Source organism: Carettochelys insculpta, chromosome 16, assembly GCF_033958435.1.
Source record: "Carettochelys insculpta isolate YL-2023 chromosome 16, ASM3395843v1, whole genome shotgun sequence".
Taxonomy (NCBI): Eukaryota; Metazoa; Chordata; order Testudines; family Carettochelyidae; genus Carettochelys; species Carettochelys insculpta.
Genome location: NC_134152.1, coordinates 26,328,946 through 26,346,127, shown reverse-complemented (window position 1 = coordinate 26,346,127; position 17,182 = coordinate 26,328,946). Strand labels below are relative to the sequence as shown.

General features: G+C 49.9%; 1 protein-coding gene across 1 annotated transcript in view; it reads left to right on the top strand.

The window, feature by feature from the left end:
* Window positions 1–15,031: 15,031 nt before the first annotated feature.
* ADAP1 (ArfGAP with dual PH domains 1) overlaps window positions 15,032–17,182 on the top strand; it is a 117,714-nt gene continuing 115,563 nt past the window's right edge. Inside the window, exon 1 of the mRNA XM_075010832.1 lies at window positions 15,032–15,364. Within this exon, the coding sequence (XP_074866933.1) occupies window positions 15,280–15,364 (85 nt within the window). The 5' untranslated portion in view covers window positions 15,032–15,279. The remainder of the gene's footprint in view (window positions 15,365–17,182) is intronic.

The window sequence follows — 17,182 nt, the reverse complement described above, 5'->3', positions numbered from 1 at the left end:
GCGGGAAACCTGGTGGGGGCCGAGAATTTCCATGACAAGTCCTGCGTCCTGCATTTTACATAAAACTGTTCCTGAGGGACATGCGACTTGTCATGGAAATTCAGGACTGTCATGCAGATTGTGGAACCTCTGGCAACCCTATTTTTAGGGGACTCACTGATAACTCTCTTTCTGTCTCTAGCAGCTTGTGAGTTAGCCATTGGTTTCTGGATGACATCACTTCTTTCAGGAGATCATAAATCAAAAGAGGGGAAGGGTACGGGTAACAGATGAGCCAGTGCGTACATCCATTTCCATTGCTTACTAACTCTCTTTCCCCCACCCCCCGCAACCCCGAGTCTGGTTGAATGACTGCCCAACTTGAAACAACAGGTGGGCCTCTGTCATTGTGTTGCATCCATGAGCCTTAGTTTTGTTACGAGAAATAGCCTAGTAAAGGGGAGAGTCAAATGCAGAAGTACATGCTGTAATTATCAGTAGTCATCCGCAAAGGGAGTTGGTCTGACGGGTTTTAATGACTCAGTCTGGTTCCTTTAGTCATTGTGGTTTAACACAGCACTGGATGTGGGTGGTCCCGTCTCTCATTTTGGGGACAGGGTTCTTCTCTCTTTAATTGCAATTACAGCTTTCCAAGAATTGGCTGATGAAGTTCCTGTTTGCTTCTGGGATTCCCCAGTGCTAACAAGCCCTGTTGAATGGGGGTTCATTGCCCTATCGTTAGGGCCCTATCAAATTCACAGCCACGAGAACCATGCTCCAAAGTGTGAAATCTGGTCTTCCCCTGGGAAATCTGGTCTTTTGGGTGGTTTCACCCTATAACTATGCAGATTTCACACCATTTCTCAAATGGGGGTTCTGATCTGAAAGGGAGTTGCAGGCAAGTCACAGTATTGCCACCTTTACATCTGCATTGCCTTTAGGCCTGGGCAGAGAGAGAGATCAATGGCTGTTGTCCCAGCACTCAGCTCTAAAAGCAGCTGCCTGCCAGCAACAGTTCAGAAGAAAGGGTGACAACACCATACCTTGCCACCTTTACATCTGTGCTGCCGCTGGTGGTGGCTCTGCCTTCTGTGCTGGGCTCCCAGCCAGCACCTACTGCTCGCCAGCTGCCCAGCTTTGAAAGCAGCAGCAGCAGTGCAGATGAGTAGCAGTACCACAACTCCCCTACCATAACACTGTGACTCCCTGTTGCACACAGCTCTCTTTTGGGTCAGGATCCTCACAACACTGTGAATTCCAGATTTAAATTGCTGCAATCACAACATTTACGATTTTTAAAATCCCGTGACCATGAAATTGAGGCAGCTGAAATGGCCTGACCCTGACCTCACTGATGCAGGTGCTGATTAAGAGGAACGCATTGGAAGGCAGTTACAGGGGAATCAATGCTCTGGGAGACTGGCACCAGGCCCACCAAAACTTCGCTAATTGTTTGTGTTCCCAGTTAAAGCAAGCTCTGGCGTAACAGCTCTGGCAGTGTTAACGGCTCTTGTTATGGAACACAACACAGATGCACATGCAGCTCCTCAGAGTGTCCTTCCAGCTGTACTTTGGGCAGAGGCCTGGGCTCTGGCTGGCCCTGTGGGATGTACTAAAGCACTCTAGGGAGCAGCCCTACCCCAGCCCCTTCAAACACACTGGGTCAGTGGTATTCTTCTGTTCAGGAAAAGTAGGATTGGGGGAAGCCAGCACAGAGGGTCCGGACTCCTGCACGCCCCAGCATGCTGCCCATTGTGGGCTATCAGTTTACTTGGATCCGCTAGCTCTTCCTTCCACTCACGGGAGGGGGCGGGTGTGGTACTGGTTGCTGAACGACTGTTATCTTGATGCTTCAGTAGCAATGTTGGCGTGAAATCCTGGACCCATCCAACTCCCATTGACTTCAGTGGGCCAGGATTTCACCCACAGAACAACCTGTTGTCTCTCTGAGGAGTTCCTCATTGGGTTATTCAGGCAGTGCAGTGACCACTCAGTTTGCTCTGTGTCCTTGACCAATCTGCTGATTTCATGATGGGAGAGCTGAAAAGCAGCCAGGGCAGAGAGTCAGGATTAAGGTCCACCCAGAGGTTCCACTGGGAGAATTTTCCCCCAGCCTTTAAACCTGGGATGCATTCAGCCTGGCACAGAAGCTGCAGCCCAGGGCAATGCTGACAAACTCATGAAGGGTACAGGATACTGAACGGATCAAGATGAACACCCCATTCACAGATGAAGTCTGACGTCACCACTAATAACCATTGGCACAAAATGTAGGAGTGAGGCAACGAGTTTAATGGGACTGGCTCAGTCAGGCACTTTCATTTACCTGCGATACCAGAAAATCCCCCTTTGGAGAGAGCTTCCCTCTCCCCTTGGGCTTCTGTGTGTTTGAGTTCAGTGTATGCAGGTGCCCTTAGAGTTCCCATCTTGTGCTATGTCCCAGCCACTTACAGCGCGCATGTTCTCATGTCCCCACAGTCATGCTCAGTGTCTGTATCTCTAAAGCATGAGCTCAGGTAAGCTGCAAAGGCAGCATCAGCATGTGCCCAGATCCCAGCTGTATGTTTCTGTCACCGCCCCCCCCCCCCCCGGCTAATTTGCAGCGATCTAATCTAGACAGGGGTTTACGCCATGCCATGCACCATCCCGCCTGTGGCCACCCGCCTCAGGTCATCTCAGCCAGGTGAGCCAATACACATCATTGCCATCTGTGGCTCAGGTGCTACTGGTCTGTGTGCAGGGGTGACAACACTGTACCCCGGGACACACTTTTGCTGAGGCAATGTGATAACACGCAGATGAGCTGAGTGTGGTCTTCAGCTCACTCCTGCCGCCTGAGAGTCTGGGCACATTGCAAAGACAGCAAACAGTGCTCCAGGGGAGAACCTTGTCCACCAGGAGGTGCACAGGATGGGAGCAGTGGTGATCCACTCCAGCCAGAGCTACGTCCAGCCCTCCTTTCCTGGGGAGATGTGTGTGGTATAAGGGCCTGTGCAGAACAGAATTCACATAGGGCAGAGGTTGCAAACTCAGTTTTCCTTGGGGCCAGTCTTTAAATCCTCCTAGTGGGCCAGTGGGCACCCACGTCTGTCAGGGGCTTGGGGAGGGGTGTCTCCGTGCGTTTCCCCTCATGCCTCTCTCTCCCCCACCTGTTGGTCTCTGTGCTCCATCCCCGTTCTGCATCCCTCGGCCCTGCCTGCTGCCCTTGGGTGATTTAAACCTCCCCAGACTCCCAGGGCTCACGGCACCACCACCAGTAGCACAACAGGCTGGTAACCCAGGGCTGCCTGTGGCCCACAGGAGCTGTGTGCTGAGCTGTCCCATAGTTGGGATGGTTTGGTGAGGCTAACCCAGGCCACAAAGTATGTGCAGGGGGAGGCCCTCGCAGTGGCTGCCCTAACTGTCTTGTGAACTGGGTGATTCCCCATGTTTGGGGTAGCCCATTGGGCCCTGGGCAAGCTGGAACGGGCAGCAGGGAGTGGCCTCCCACAGTAGCACTGACAGTCACCGAGGGCCCCAGCGCCAGGTGGGAGGAGGGCCCACTGCCAAGCCTTGGAAGGCGTGGGGCCAACAGGGAAGGGGATGGGGCCAAGGTGGTGCTGGCCCCCCACCTTCCAGCCACATGCAGCTGGAGCAGCACTGCTGCAGCATTTCAAAGGGGCGCTGGGGACTTCTGCTCCTCGTGCCCCCATTGATGGGCCCGGCCTCCCCGCACTCACTGCGGTGGCAGAAAATTTTCAGGAAGAAGGGGGCCTCTGGAAGGAGGACTTCCTGCCGGAAGGTCCCCCAGGGGCAGCGCCTCTACATGTTGTTTTGGAGGCCGGAAGAGCTTGTTCTGGACTCCAAATCACATGACCGTATGCTAATGTGGCACTGGGAATTTACATCCGTGCCTCATTAGCATTTTTCGGGCCGTTTACTACTTTCGGAGAAAGTAGCATGTGTAGAAACGGCCTGAGGTGGTGGGGAGTGGACTCTTGGGGGCTATGCCTCAAACTGAAGGAATGGACTTTGGTAAGTGGTTGGAAGTCCTACACTCCAGGCTGTCAGGTAACACTGGGACCTAACCACTAGGCCATCCTGCTGCCTGGGGGACCTGGCCCCAGTTCACTCCAGGACATTTGCAGGAATTAGCTGCAGGTGAGCATGGCTAGTTGAAAGCTGAGAGGACTCTGCATTGAAGGCTTTGTTGGAGCTGCCACTTAGTGCATAAGTGATAAGCAGGGTGGTGATGGTTATTGGTTGAATCCTGGCTAAGGTTTTAAATCAGTCTGGCACTGATAGGTTGGGCTGGCTGGTACAGCAAATTACTCCAGTGGCACAACTGCTGGGTACTGGATGCTCTAAAAAACCCACTATTGCAGTAAATGCCTGGACTAGCTGGTCATTGGAATCAAGTGGGCCCCCATAATCCAGGCTATGTTTATTAAAACATTGGAGATCCTCTGGGCTGGCAGGTGCTCTAAAGAACCTGGAAATGGTTCTTCTGTCTCTCTCCCCTCCACTTTTCTAAACCGCTTTGGATCGTTTTTATTACTTCTGGCAAGACAGTTTAATTTTTGCACCTGTTTATTACAGCACTGCAGAAGTTGGGCTGCTGCTGCTTGTGAAGTTTTCTGTATGCCCCCTGCATCACTTTGGCTGTGGAGCAATGCTGCCCCTCTGGCAAGAAATAAGCACTGAAACAAATCTTTTTAACCAATGTGATAAGGGAACAGGAAATGTTTCTGGTGATGTTGCATGTTAGACGCAAAGTAATAAAGCTGTTTTGCTATTGGGTATGTAAAAGGCAGGTTTGTTAGTGCAACTTGGGCCTTAGACCAGACTAATTTGTTTTGAAATTGTGGTGAATTTTTTCTTCCCATGCAACAACTTTTGGGGGGTAGGGGAAATTGAAGTGAACCCGTCTCCAATCAGCTCTGCTTGTTTGCTCTGTCAAATGGCCTCTTTTCCAGAGAACCACACCTTCTGGTCTGCTTAATGCTGTGTTCTGGTCAGTGCTATGCAGTACTGGCATTTAGACACAGAGGACAACAGGGTCTGACACTGCAACCAGCAGAAGACAGGGAGCAAAGCATGGACGGAAGAGAGACTGACATGTCAAGATCTAGTATTATAAAGATCTACTATTTTTCTCTTCTCTGGGTCCAGTTTTTAAAAGGCCTTTCCTCTTTCTAAGGTGCTAGGCAGTATTCCCTGTAAGCTGGGTAGCTGCCCAGAAGTGATTCAAATACCATGCAGCCAAATAAAAGTTCCTAGGGCCTCCCACAGGCGGCAGCACATGTTTCTATTTGTGGTGCATATCTGCCCATGACTTGGTGCACATAATAAAATTTATTCCGCACATTGATGAAAAAGTGTACAGGCAACATTGATGCTAGGGCCAGAAATGACTTATTGCTACTTCTGGTTTCTCTGTCACAGAATGCACCTGCCACAGTCTTGCCTGCAGGCACCATGATCACTCCCCTGTGCTATATGCTGCATGGCTTACAGCAGCTACCCATTCCACAACTGCATTCAGCCCTTGGCATGCTTACTTTCACTTTCATCTCCGAAGCACTGTCAGACATTGTGCCGTGCAAGAGGCCAGCTTGAACGTCTCCAGAGCTGTTCCTGGAAGGCTGTGAATTTGAACAGGAAGCAATTAAATTACTGGAACTGAGCAAAAGCAATTTCCCTGATAAGTGCTTTGCCTTGAGCGCTGTGCACTGTGGCACTGGCCCTGCTGCTGTCTCCTGCTAGGAATGAACTGACAACCAGCAAGGAGAAATCACTTCAGCTGCTCTCGAATGAGCTGCATCTCCTCTCTCTCACTCCTACTTTTCTCCCACTGGACTAGTTCTGCTGTCACTTTCATTGCTGTAAATCAGGAGTAGCCCTGTTGCAGTCAGTGGATTAACAGTGGTGTCAGTGAGATCAGAATCAGGCCTACTGACTTCTCCAGTTACTCCTGGTTCTCCTGCTGTCAGTGGAAAATGAGGTGCACAGATAGGGCTGGATTTTTAGCTGGTGTAAAACAGTGTAGCACCATCATAATTAATGGAGCTATTCCACCTTACTCCAGCTGAGGATATGGCACCTAGATATATTTCATACATTAAAACCCAATTCTGTACGCTAATGTTGAGGGATCGGTACACCTCTGACTTTCATGAAGTGTTATTCAGTTTATATTACATATCACAGGAATGCAACTATATATATTGTCGCAGGGTGGAGCCAGGAGAGGAAAGACAGGAGTAAAAACGGCAGAGATGGAGCTGACAATCAGAGTGGGAGCAGCTGAGGCGTAGGCTGCCCTAAATCAATTAGGGCCAGCTGATCCCACTAAGGGCTACCTTTATAAGCCCTTCTGCATGGTGGATGGTTAAGGAGAGTTTGGAAGGTGTGTGATGAGGCTTGGTGGAACATCAGAGGCCACAGAAGAGCCTTAGGAGCCTAGGGGCTAGGCTGCCCCAGTCCAGGGGATCTGAAGCTCAATGGGAGGAGCCAAACAAAGAAGGGCTTTGTTGCCAGGGCTACCACTACTGGGGGAATTGTCTGGGAAAGTAGCCCAGGGAGAAGTACCATGGGGCAAGGGTGAAGGGAGTCAGCCCTTGCCAGTAGCAGCCACCCAGGGTCCCTTGGCTGGACCTGGAATGAGCATGTGGGGACAAAGTTCTGCCCACCTTGACCCAGCAAGGATAAGAGGGTTTGTATGGGGGGGCCAGTGGACTGAAGGGAGGACCTGGGGCCCAGGAAAGAGACTGACCCTGCCACTATATATATATATATATATATATATATACACACACACACACACACACTTACCCAGAAGCAAAAGGTAACAAAATCATCTCCTATTGGTTCCTTTGGCTCGGTACAGATACTGAGCTGGCTGTGCTGTAACCAAGAAGAATCTACACTCCGATTTCCAAGGCCAGGCCCATGCTTGTGGGGGGAGGGGATTGACTTAAGATAAAGACTCTAGCTATGAGAGTTGTGTAGCTGGAACTGTGTATCTTAAATTGGTTTTTTTTAAACTGCCATCCACATAGTGGAAGGCCAATGGGAGAGTTTCTCGCATTGACTTCCCTTATTCCTCATGACTGCAAGGAGCATTGTGGTCAATGGCAGAGCCTTGATCGTTTCATTTAGCACTGCCCCAGAAGGTATGTTAAACTGATCCCTGGAAGATTGACCACCAGCCCCTCAGTCTTGCTGAGCAAATTTTGAGGCCCTGCTGTGCCTATGGGGAAGAGAGACAGAAGAGCAGCTGTGTTCATTAACTTTCCCCTTTGTGATTTCTGTCCAAGCACCTGGAGTGAGCAGGCTTGGGGCTCGGGACTGTGGGAGCACGAGCACCTGGTGGCCGGGCCTTACTCGCAAGGCAGAATGACCATACACTCCATCTTGGAACGCTATCATACAACGGCGGGAAGAACTGAAGTCAGGCCAGGAGAAAGAAATCAGAAAGTTGACAAGTAGTTGGAGAGTCCCCAAAGAGAACATCCTGACAAGCAGATAGTAAGCCCCCAAAGAGAACAGCTGGGGCTAGTAGCTGAAAGCCCCCCAAAGAGAACATCTTGGTTGTACAAAATCAGAGGGTCCCAGGGGAGGTTCAGAAAAAGACCAAGGACAGAGGAAATCTTGTAACATGTTCTAACAGGCCGGGAGAATAGAAAGCCCAAATTAGGTAACAAACACTTTAATTGGCCAGGTATCGAACCCCCAAGTAAGAAACAGTATAAAAGGTGATTTAGCAGGAATAAGGGGGTGGGCTCCTGAACACAAGGCGGAGGCTAGCAACTTCCAGTCCAGACAGCAGACCCCGGCCTGATCACCCGGACGTCACCACCACAAAAGGTCCCAACCAAGCCGTATCTCTGACTTGAAGGGCTGCTGTAACGTAGTTATTGGTGAGATGTGGGAGCATTGGATGTTATTGGTAAGTCACATGTAATTATATATAGTTATATGTAACCTAGTATTTAGCTTATGCCAAATAAATAACTATCTATATATATATATATAACAAGTGTTAAGTAATTGTAGTTACGAATAAATGAATAAATCACTATTGGTAAATACCACTAGCTGGTCTAGCTGGGTCTGTATAGAGAATTATTGGGACTTAGAACAGCCACAGGGCATTGTGGTGTTCACAGTCAAAGTGTTATTGTTCCTGGTACTCATAATACTGTGGAAACCTAGGTTTTAAAGTAAATACACTGAATCACATATTGCTGCTACACTATATCAGGCTGCTATAAAGGTGGGGTGGTTGGTCCTGGGCCACCCGACTCCCCCCGCTGTATCACACCCCACGTGCACCCACGGGACCCGGAGTAGGTCGGCACATCATCAGGGACTTAACACACGGTGGGAAGAAAATAGAAAATGACAAGGGGGCAGTTGGTGGCAGAGTTCATTGGCTGTTATTGGAGACTGAAAATGTGGGTACCTAAAGGTATCTAGAACTGCGTTCTCTGAAACCACCTCCCTGTTGTCTCTAGATGGAATTTAATAATCCAAGAAACAAACATATCTTAAAAAGCGACACCCCTGAGGTTTGCTCTGTTTCAGAGGTAGGCCGTGGGGATAACCGCTCTGATAGCGAGTCAGTTAGAATTGGTGGGAGGAACTGCTAATAAGAAAAACTGTGTTAACTTCCTGGAAAACTAATGTCCTTTCCAGATGATATAATATTCCAAACAGTCTTCTTTGTATGCAAGCTCAGAATGATAGCCATGTTAGTCTGTAACTTTGCAAAACTAAGCAAGTAGTCCTGTAGCACCCTAAAGACTAACAATTAATAAATGAATACATAAATTTTTAGTCTTTAAGGTGTTATGGGACTGCTTGCTTTGTTTTCGTTGCATGTAGTTAGTCTTTCACAGAGGTATGCATATATTGGTTTGGGTTTGCTGTACATGTATTTTCTGTGAACTGTTTACTTGTGTAATGGAGTCAATACCCTTTAAAATTGCATTACAGCTTTGAATGTGATAACTTTATACATGCATAATCATGGCATTGCTTTAACAATTGCAGGATCGGGGCCTTAGATGCCCTCTTTGAGTCATTGATGCTCAGATGTCCTCTTGGTTTCCGCCAGGTGTATCTTAGAGTTGCCATTTTGCACTTGTTCTTGCAATTCCCAAGAGCAGACCATTGAGCTTTTATTTTTTGCAAAACGACTTGTGGCTCTTGCCAGTTGCAGCCTAGAAGAGATTTTTATGGCCAGTAAGGCCTGAAAATAGAATTTCAGAATGGAATGTTGACACAGCTGTAACCGTTTAACAGTGCAAACAGGCTCCTCCACACTAACAGGAAAGCAGCTGAAATCCCTGAGAAGGAAGAACTGATGCTGAGGAGGAAAAGATGTTTCTTTAGTTAGTCTTGGTCAGACATTTTCCAAGTGTCCCCAGAGGATTCCTATGACACTTCCGGTGTGTCTGAGTACAGCTCTGCCACATAGGCCAGCATTCCCAAAGGTGCTTAGCTCCCACTGAATTCATTCTGGGGGTCCTGGCTCTCAGCTCTTCTGCAGAATGATGTTCAGGATGCTATTTTGCAAATCACAAAATTTGCTGGGTTAAAAGGGTGTTACAGGTTGAACCTCTGTAGTCTGACACTCTCATCAGGGAACTTCCATAACTTGGTATGATTTTAGTTAGCCAGGTGACTACTCACCATGGGTGTGGCCAAATTTCCTGTAGGTTCATTGTTTGTTTACAGCCTTCAGTGCTGGGTCTCAGTGTTCTGTGCTGTTGTTTAGCTGTAACTTACCCCTAAATGTTTGAGCCCATTAAGCAGTGGAAGTGTTGGTAATGCTGCTAGATGATACAGTAAACCCTCGATTTAACAGACTAATGTGGGGGAAGGGGTGTCCGTTAAATCTGGAAGTCTGGCATATCCAAATCTGCATGACTGGAGGCATCTTGCAAGGCGCGCTAAGGAGTGCTCCGTCCAAGACCTGGGAGGAATGCAGCAGGCTTGGCGGGAGAGAGCTCAGCTGCAGCAGCCCAGCTGGCTCCAGCCGTGGTGGCAGCCCCAGCTACTTCTGGGGCCCTAACTGTGGCAGCAGACCCAGACACTCTGGCAGCTCTTCCAGGCCCAGCAGATCCAGTGGCTTCAGCTCTGAGTTGCTAGCGCTTATTTGGGGTTGGGGGGAAAGCTGGCAGACAGCGTCCATTATTTCTGAAGGCTGTTCTATCAGGGTCCATTAAATCAAGGGTTTACTGAATTGACCTCCCATGATCTGGCAAATGTTCTCATTCAGCACCAGTCAGGTCCTGGGGGTGCCAGATGAGAGAGGTTCAACCTGTATTAATTTTAAATTCAATCTGACTAAAAATTCTGGTTGGTGATGCAAAGAAAAGCCCCACCCAGGGGAGGGCAGGGTACCACTGGAACCCCTGGAAACTTAGCAGCTGATTTCAGTAGCAGATGCAAACTCACTGAATTGCTAAACTTCTCTAATTGGTGCTCTCTGGCATAGTTGACAGCACTTGGGAGGTGCTCTGCCCCCTCATGCCTCTGCCAACACTTTAATGGCTAACTGAAGTGCCTCCAGCTGCACCCCTCAGCGTGGCCCTCTCTGCCACCGCCTCCCACTGCAGGCACCAGTCACCCCTGGTCTCTGGTAGATCCTGCACCTGTTGAAGTCCTTGTTAAGGCTTCCACTGACTTCAATGGTCTTTGGATCAGAACCATAGGCAGCAGGATAGCAGGGTCTTCCCTTGTATGTGTGTTTAGAGCCTTCCCTGTTTTTAAAGGTCCCATCACTGTGACTCAGTCCAGCAGGTGCTTGAGTCTTTGCTGTGTTGGGCTTTGCCCTGTGGAACTTGCTCCTCCCACCAACCAACATAGACTATTCCTCCCCACTTCTGCTGTTTGGACTTTCACATTCCTGTACAGCAGCACTAGCTCCTCTGAAATCCAAGGAGCAAATGGGCCGGATCATCAGCTGCTGTGAATCAGCATAGCATTGTTGACTTTCATAAAGCTATGCCACCTGACTAAGGTTCTGGATCTGGCATAAGTGAGGAGTACGTAACTCAGCTGACAGTTATTGATTTAACAGAACATAAATCAGGACTGAGGCCATGGAGTTACACTTGTGTGAAGTTGGTATAAGTGAAAGAGGAACAGAGCCTTCTATTTCCAAAACATTTTTACTAAGGCTTGGTCTACACTAGGCAGGTAAGTCAATCACAGATATGCAATTCTAGTTCTGGCTATTGCGGATCTAGAATCAAGTTATCTGCAATCGACTTACCTGGCTGTCTTCACTGAGGAAGGTCAATGGGAGTAACTCTCCCATCACCCTCTCTTATGCCTCATGGTAGGGAGGGGCACCAGGGCCAACTGCCAACCCCTGATAGGTTGATTTTGTGCATCTCTACCAGGCGCACAAAATTGAACCCTGGAAGATCAACCATGAGCAGGTCAATCTTCTGAGTAATATAGACATGGCCTAAGCGGGCTTTGGGTCCCATGTGACTTCACCCCCATTCTTTTCCTATGCTGAGTCCCTGTTCTGTCTCCTCACATGCACTTTTTAGTCTCCTCATTTGAAGTCTGCAGTGGAATTTTTACTTCAAACTTTTATTGCATTCTGGCAGGGTATGCGCCAATGTATTTATTATTATTAGATTTAAATAACAATGATGGCTCTCAGCATTATCAATCTTCCACCTCCACCATTGGCACTTTCCTTTATGCAAGGGCTTGTTCTGATCGTCTGCCAGAGTCCCCGTTATATTTGATTTTATTACAAGATATAAATTTCTTTTCACAGCCCAGGCACGCAGCGTGCAGAGAGGAGAGAGGAATTGCCTAGCAACCAAGAGAACAAAAAATTAAGAGAATCAATAAGCCTGGACGGAAAGCTAAACCAGGACTTTAAAACAAAACCTTTGTTGTTTTTTCTCCTCTGGTAATGACTGGCAATATCTCAGCAGTAGCATGAAGAGTTCATTGTGTCCAGTGGATGCTGCTGGGAGGCAGGAAAGGCCAAGGAACTAGTCCACATGAAAATAAAAGGAGAGATGAAAACCCGGCAACCAGAGTTACATAGTGCCTTCAGCCTGCCAACACACACGAGTAATCCCAGTATTGACTTTAATGGAACTATTCTCCTATGTAAATATTTGTAGGAATAGGGCTAAAAGTCTGTCTCAAGGCCAGTTCTATTGTCACTTTTGCTTGTATAAATCCAGAGTAACTCCACTGAAGGCAGACTCAGTGGGGTAACCGTGGCTTTACTCTTGATTCCCACCAGCATAACTGGGGAAAAACAAACAAAAATTAAAAAAAAACCTTGGCTCTGAGTTTTACAGAGGTAACGGACTGATAGACAAGCAGAGGGCCCAATTCTGAAGATAATCCTACTATTGACTTTACTGGGACTACTTAGGTGTAAGAGCAGCAGGACTGGACCCTTGGTTAGCATGAGGATTTTCAACGCCATATAGAAAAAGTAACTTGTAATAGAGAGGGTTGGTTCATGATGTCAATTTTCAGAAATTAAGGCAGTTAAACTTAGTATCTATCAGTAAAATGGCAAGATAACTTGGAACAATATTTTCCAGATCAAGTAGAAGTCTAGTGTTCCCTCTAATTTTTTCCAGCTATGGACCAAATAAATTTTATTCTATGCACAGCCTGTGCAGATGTGCACCAATGGAAACACATGCTGCTGATGCTGCTGGCTGTGGGCAGTTGTAGGTGCTCTACAACTCAGTTGGGCAGCATCTGAATCTTTCCTTGGTGTGGCTGCCAAAGCGCTAAGCATACAGGGAACACTGGAGGAGTTTAATTGAAATCAAAGGTACGACTTACAAGAGTAAAGTTACACGTGATTAAGTGACCACAGGATCAGGGTCATAATTTGGAGTTAGTAGTGGCTTTCTGTTGGGTTATTTGGGCTGAAAACCTACATACATACTTACACACGTTACGCTTTAGATGAAAGTCAAGCTGCTGGCTGGGACTCCATCATAAAGTCAGAAAGAAAAGTAAGACCTTGCAGAATGAAAGCATTGGGTATTCTTTGTAAGGGAATAGGGTATGAATGATATGGATTCACCTCTCAAAACCAAAAGGGTTTCCATAGCCAAACTGAGTGGGTATGAATGAAAAATTATATGGGCACAGTAATTTCTAGGCTACCTATAATCGGGGTGCAACTGGTGAACGGTGGGTGGTGAGCCAGTACTTAGTATGTTCACTTAAGAGTGGGGAAAGCTGGGTTCCTCCAACATCTTTCTCATTGACCTTTAGTAAATCACACCCAGTTCCCCTTCAGCACAGCAGGGTTTATAGCCCTTCCCTACTTCACGGGGGTATTGTGAGGATAAATATGTGAAGAGGGGGAAGTGCTGGGAGGACAGGAGCCACCAGGTAAGCAGCTTGGATAGATTCTCAGACTGCTTTGAGACCCTTGCAGGAAAAGTGCCACTGAATTTTTTTTGTTTTAATTTTTAATGTTATAAAAATAAGCTGGAGGGCCAAGGGAAAATGTAGGCACCAGTTCATTGTTTGATTGGTAGATATTTTAATTTTACTAAACAAAAACATGCTAAGTATTAGAAAACAACAACACCAACAAATCTTCCTAAATATCAAGCATCCCAATCAGCTACAATAAATGCAAAAGAAGGCTGTGAACATGCTTAGCTTTACACAGGGTGAGGTTACATCTACACAGCAGCATTATTTTGAAATAATCCATTCCAGAATAGCTGTTCCAAACTAGCTTATTTCTAACTAAAACAGCTACATTCAAGAATGCATTTTAAATTAGCACATCTGGACCTATAGGGCCTATTTTGAAATAGTGTAATTGGACACCTTTATGGCTTTTGAAATAGCACCATTCTGTATCTTAACAGCACCTATTTCAAAATAGCTGTTTCGAAAGAGGCATTATTCCTCCTGCAATGAGGTTTACCTTCAAAACAATGGCTGTTGTCTCAAAACAACTTTGGCTGTGTCCACACTACAGTGATCTTTCGAAAGATGATCTTTCTGTCGCTCTTCTTTCGAAAGAGCATGTACACAATCAAAAAAGCAGATCGAAAGAGCAATCTGCACTTTTGAAAGAGAGAGTCCACACTGCCCCTGCTCTTTTGAAAGAATGGGACGGGCTGAAAAATCTGGCACCATGAGACCTGCTCTTTCAAGAGAAGGGCCTCTGGAGTGTCTGTAACCCACACAACTAAGTAGTGGTACCAAAACCACTTCACAGAGAAAGAATAAGTGTCCTCTACAGCCTAAAATTAAAAGCCAGTTGGCCTTGAGCTCAAGCTAGAGCCTTCCCTGTACTAAGCTGTAGTGGCCCCAGGTTCAAGCCTACTTGTAGGCAGTTATAAGTGGGGGCTTGTTCAGGATTTCAACTGAGCCTCTGAAGCTCCCAAGGCTTCAGGTTTGAGTTTGCAGGGGGTAGTTACATCTACACACACCCTTTTCTTAAAGCCCTTGGAAGGAAGGCACTCTTCCTGAGCCAGGAGCAGAATGAATAGGGCTTCCCAAAGAAGCACGGCCCTCCTTCCACTTCTGATCAATACAGCACATTTTGTATGTAGGCTCGCCACAGGCTCTTTCCGGAGAGGGCCTCATTTTCCAAAGGACCTGCTAGTGTAGACGCTGCCTTTGTGCGGCCATAGCCTGAACGGCCCAAGGGTCTTTTTTGCAACCTAAGGCTCCAGCCCTGCCAATGGATGTGCTGGGGGCCTGGGTGGAGGGCCCCAGCACTTCAAAGCAAGTGCCCAACCAGAGCCAGGGGTAGGCTGGATCCCCAGGGCCCCAGCCTGTCAGCGACACCGCCCCGCAGCCTGGGGGCCACCGGGAGAGCCGAGGCGCCAGGGTTTCTTGCGGGCAGTTCCCTCCTCCCTGCCGCCCTCCCCTCGCGCCTCCAGGGGGCTCCGCCGGGCCCGCCTGCAGGAGGGCGGCTCCGCCACTGGAGGTCGCGGGCGCACCAGGCTGACCGGGGGAGGGCCAGGCTCGGGGCTCCCGTGCCAGGCAGAGCCTTCCCCGCCGCCGCGGGAGGAATGCGGAACCAGCTCCGCGCTAGGCGCTGCGGGTGCCGGCCGGCCGGGCGGGAGGCGCATGAGGAGGAGGGAGCCCTGAGCGCCCAGGGGTCCGCCGCGCCCGCCCCATGAAGCAGCCCTCGGCCGCTCGGTAGCCTCTCCAGCGCCCGCCCGCCCAGCCCCATGCAGCTCCTCTAGCCGCGGAGGAGGAGGAGGAGCAGCCCCAGCCCAGCCCAGCCCAGCCCAGCCCAGCCGAGCCCCCCGCACTGGCGCCGGCCCCATGGCGAAGGAGAAGCCCAAGAAGGCGTTGCAGGAGCTGCTCCAGAGACCGGGCAACCAGCTGTGCGCGGACTGCTCGGCCCCGGGTAAGCGGGAGGCGCGGGGCCGGGCGGAGCCTGCAGCCGGGGCGCTGCGTCCCCCGGGGTCCCGGGCTGCACCTGCTCCCCGTCCGCCCGGCGGGCTGGGGCCGCTCCTGCCGCGGCCGCGCTCCGGGGAGAGAGGAAGGCGGAAGGTCCGGCCGGGGCAGGGGGGTCCCTGAGCCGGGGCAGGGGGCGTGTCCGTCCCCCCCGCTGCTGCGCCCGGGGGATGCTCCGGGAGTCGGCTCGGGGCGAGCCGGGTGTGGCCCCGATCGGCCGCCAGACCCTGCTGGGCTGCCCCGCTCCGGGCCGGACCTGTGCCCACTGATGTCATCCCGGGGGCTCCACCCGGGAGGTGCGAGCTGCAGTGCAGAGCAAGCCCCGCGCCTCCCCCATGTGCCGGGCGGGGTCTGCCGGCGCCTCCCGGCTCCTGCCACGGGGCTGCCCCGGTTCCCTCCCCCCTAAGTCCCCAGCCCTGGCTGTGCCCGGCTGTGCCACTTCCTGCCGGCCAACCTTTGCTCACCGCGGACTTCGCCCCTTTCGGCGTGATTGCTGCTGGCCGCGGGAGCCTGTGGGCCCCGCACACCCCTCCGCGCCCTTGTCCCGGGGAAGCGCCCCGGGCTTGGAAACAGGGACGCTGCATCCGGAGGCGGCTGCGCGGATCCCCTCGGGAAGAGTCCGGTGGAGCTGGAGGGGAAACAGCCCGCCCCGGGCGAGCGGGGCAGAAGTCGAGCCAGCCCTCTGGCCGCCTGTGGGAAGTTGGCCTTCAAATAGCCTAAGATCGCTTTGCTATCACCTTCTCTCCTAGGGACGTTTTCACTTCTCGGGGGCAGTCAGCTGATTTCCTCCTGGGGAACTCTCCCCCCTGTGGGCAGGCTCATTAACTGAGGTCTTGTGTGAATGGCACCTCTAATTTTGTTCCACCTATGTGTGGACTACATTTTTTTGTATGCACCGAGGCATGTGTGGAGGTGCACCACCAGTAGCTACCCATGCTGCTGGGTGTAGGCTCTGCTAATCACCTGGGCAGCACCTGAATCTCTGCTGGGCAGCTCAGCTTACAGGGAAGCTTGTTTGTGTCCCTATCCTGCACTGAAGCTAAAGTGGGATCAGTCAAGAGTACTTCCAGTCAAGTACCTGGCTAGTGATGCCTAGAAACCTGCTACTACACCAGGGGTGTTGCTTTCCTGGCTGGTAGTAGCTAGATGCAGGTCTCCCTTCTCTTGTGTATAACCTTAGTAACCTACCTTTTAGACACCTGGCTGCACATAGCTTCCATCTGACTGCAGTAGGCGCCTCCCTAAACTGTTTCTCTCTGAAGGAGCAGTTCCAGGCCAGGGCTGTTCAGATCAATAGAATAACTCTCCCAGCATGTGTAATACAAAGCCCACCCCACAAAACAGGGAACAGCTACCTGGTATCAGCATGAGTACAATGAAACTATACTGCTCAGCAAAATAGCTCATGTTGTGGTTAGGTTGTTAGGGACTCCAAATGCAGGTTTAGAACTATAAAGCACAAGTCTTCTGGTGGTCACACCTGGCGCAGAGATGCATTCAGTGGAGTGAAAGCTTGTAACTGACCAAAATTTGGGCCAGTGTCTTGTGATGCAAGATGAAGTAATATTGCGATTCCCCTGCTTTTCTGTATGGTCTACCATGCTCTTAAACAGCCCTGTTTTCTCTTGCTCTAATGCTTCATTTCCTCCTTGACCATCCTGTTCCAGTTTTTTTTTTTTTTAACCAGTTGTGACCGACTCTAGTCTTAGATGTGTATGGCAGAGATGCACAATAACTGTGCTCTATTGCAACAGTAAACCGATGTGTC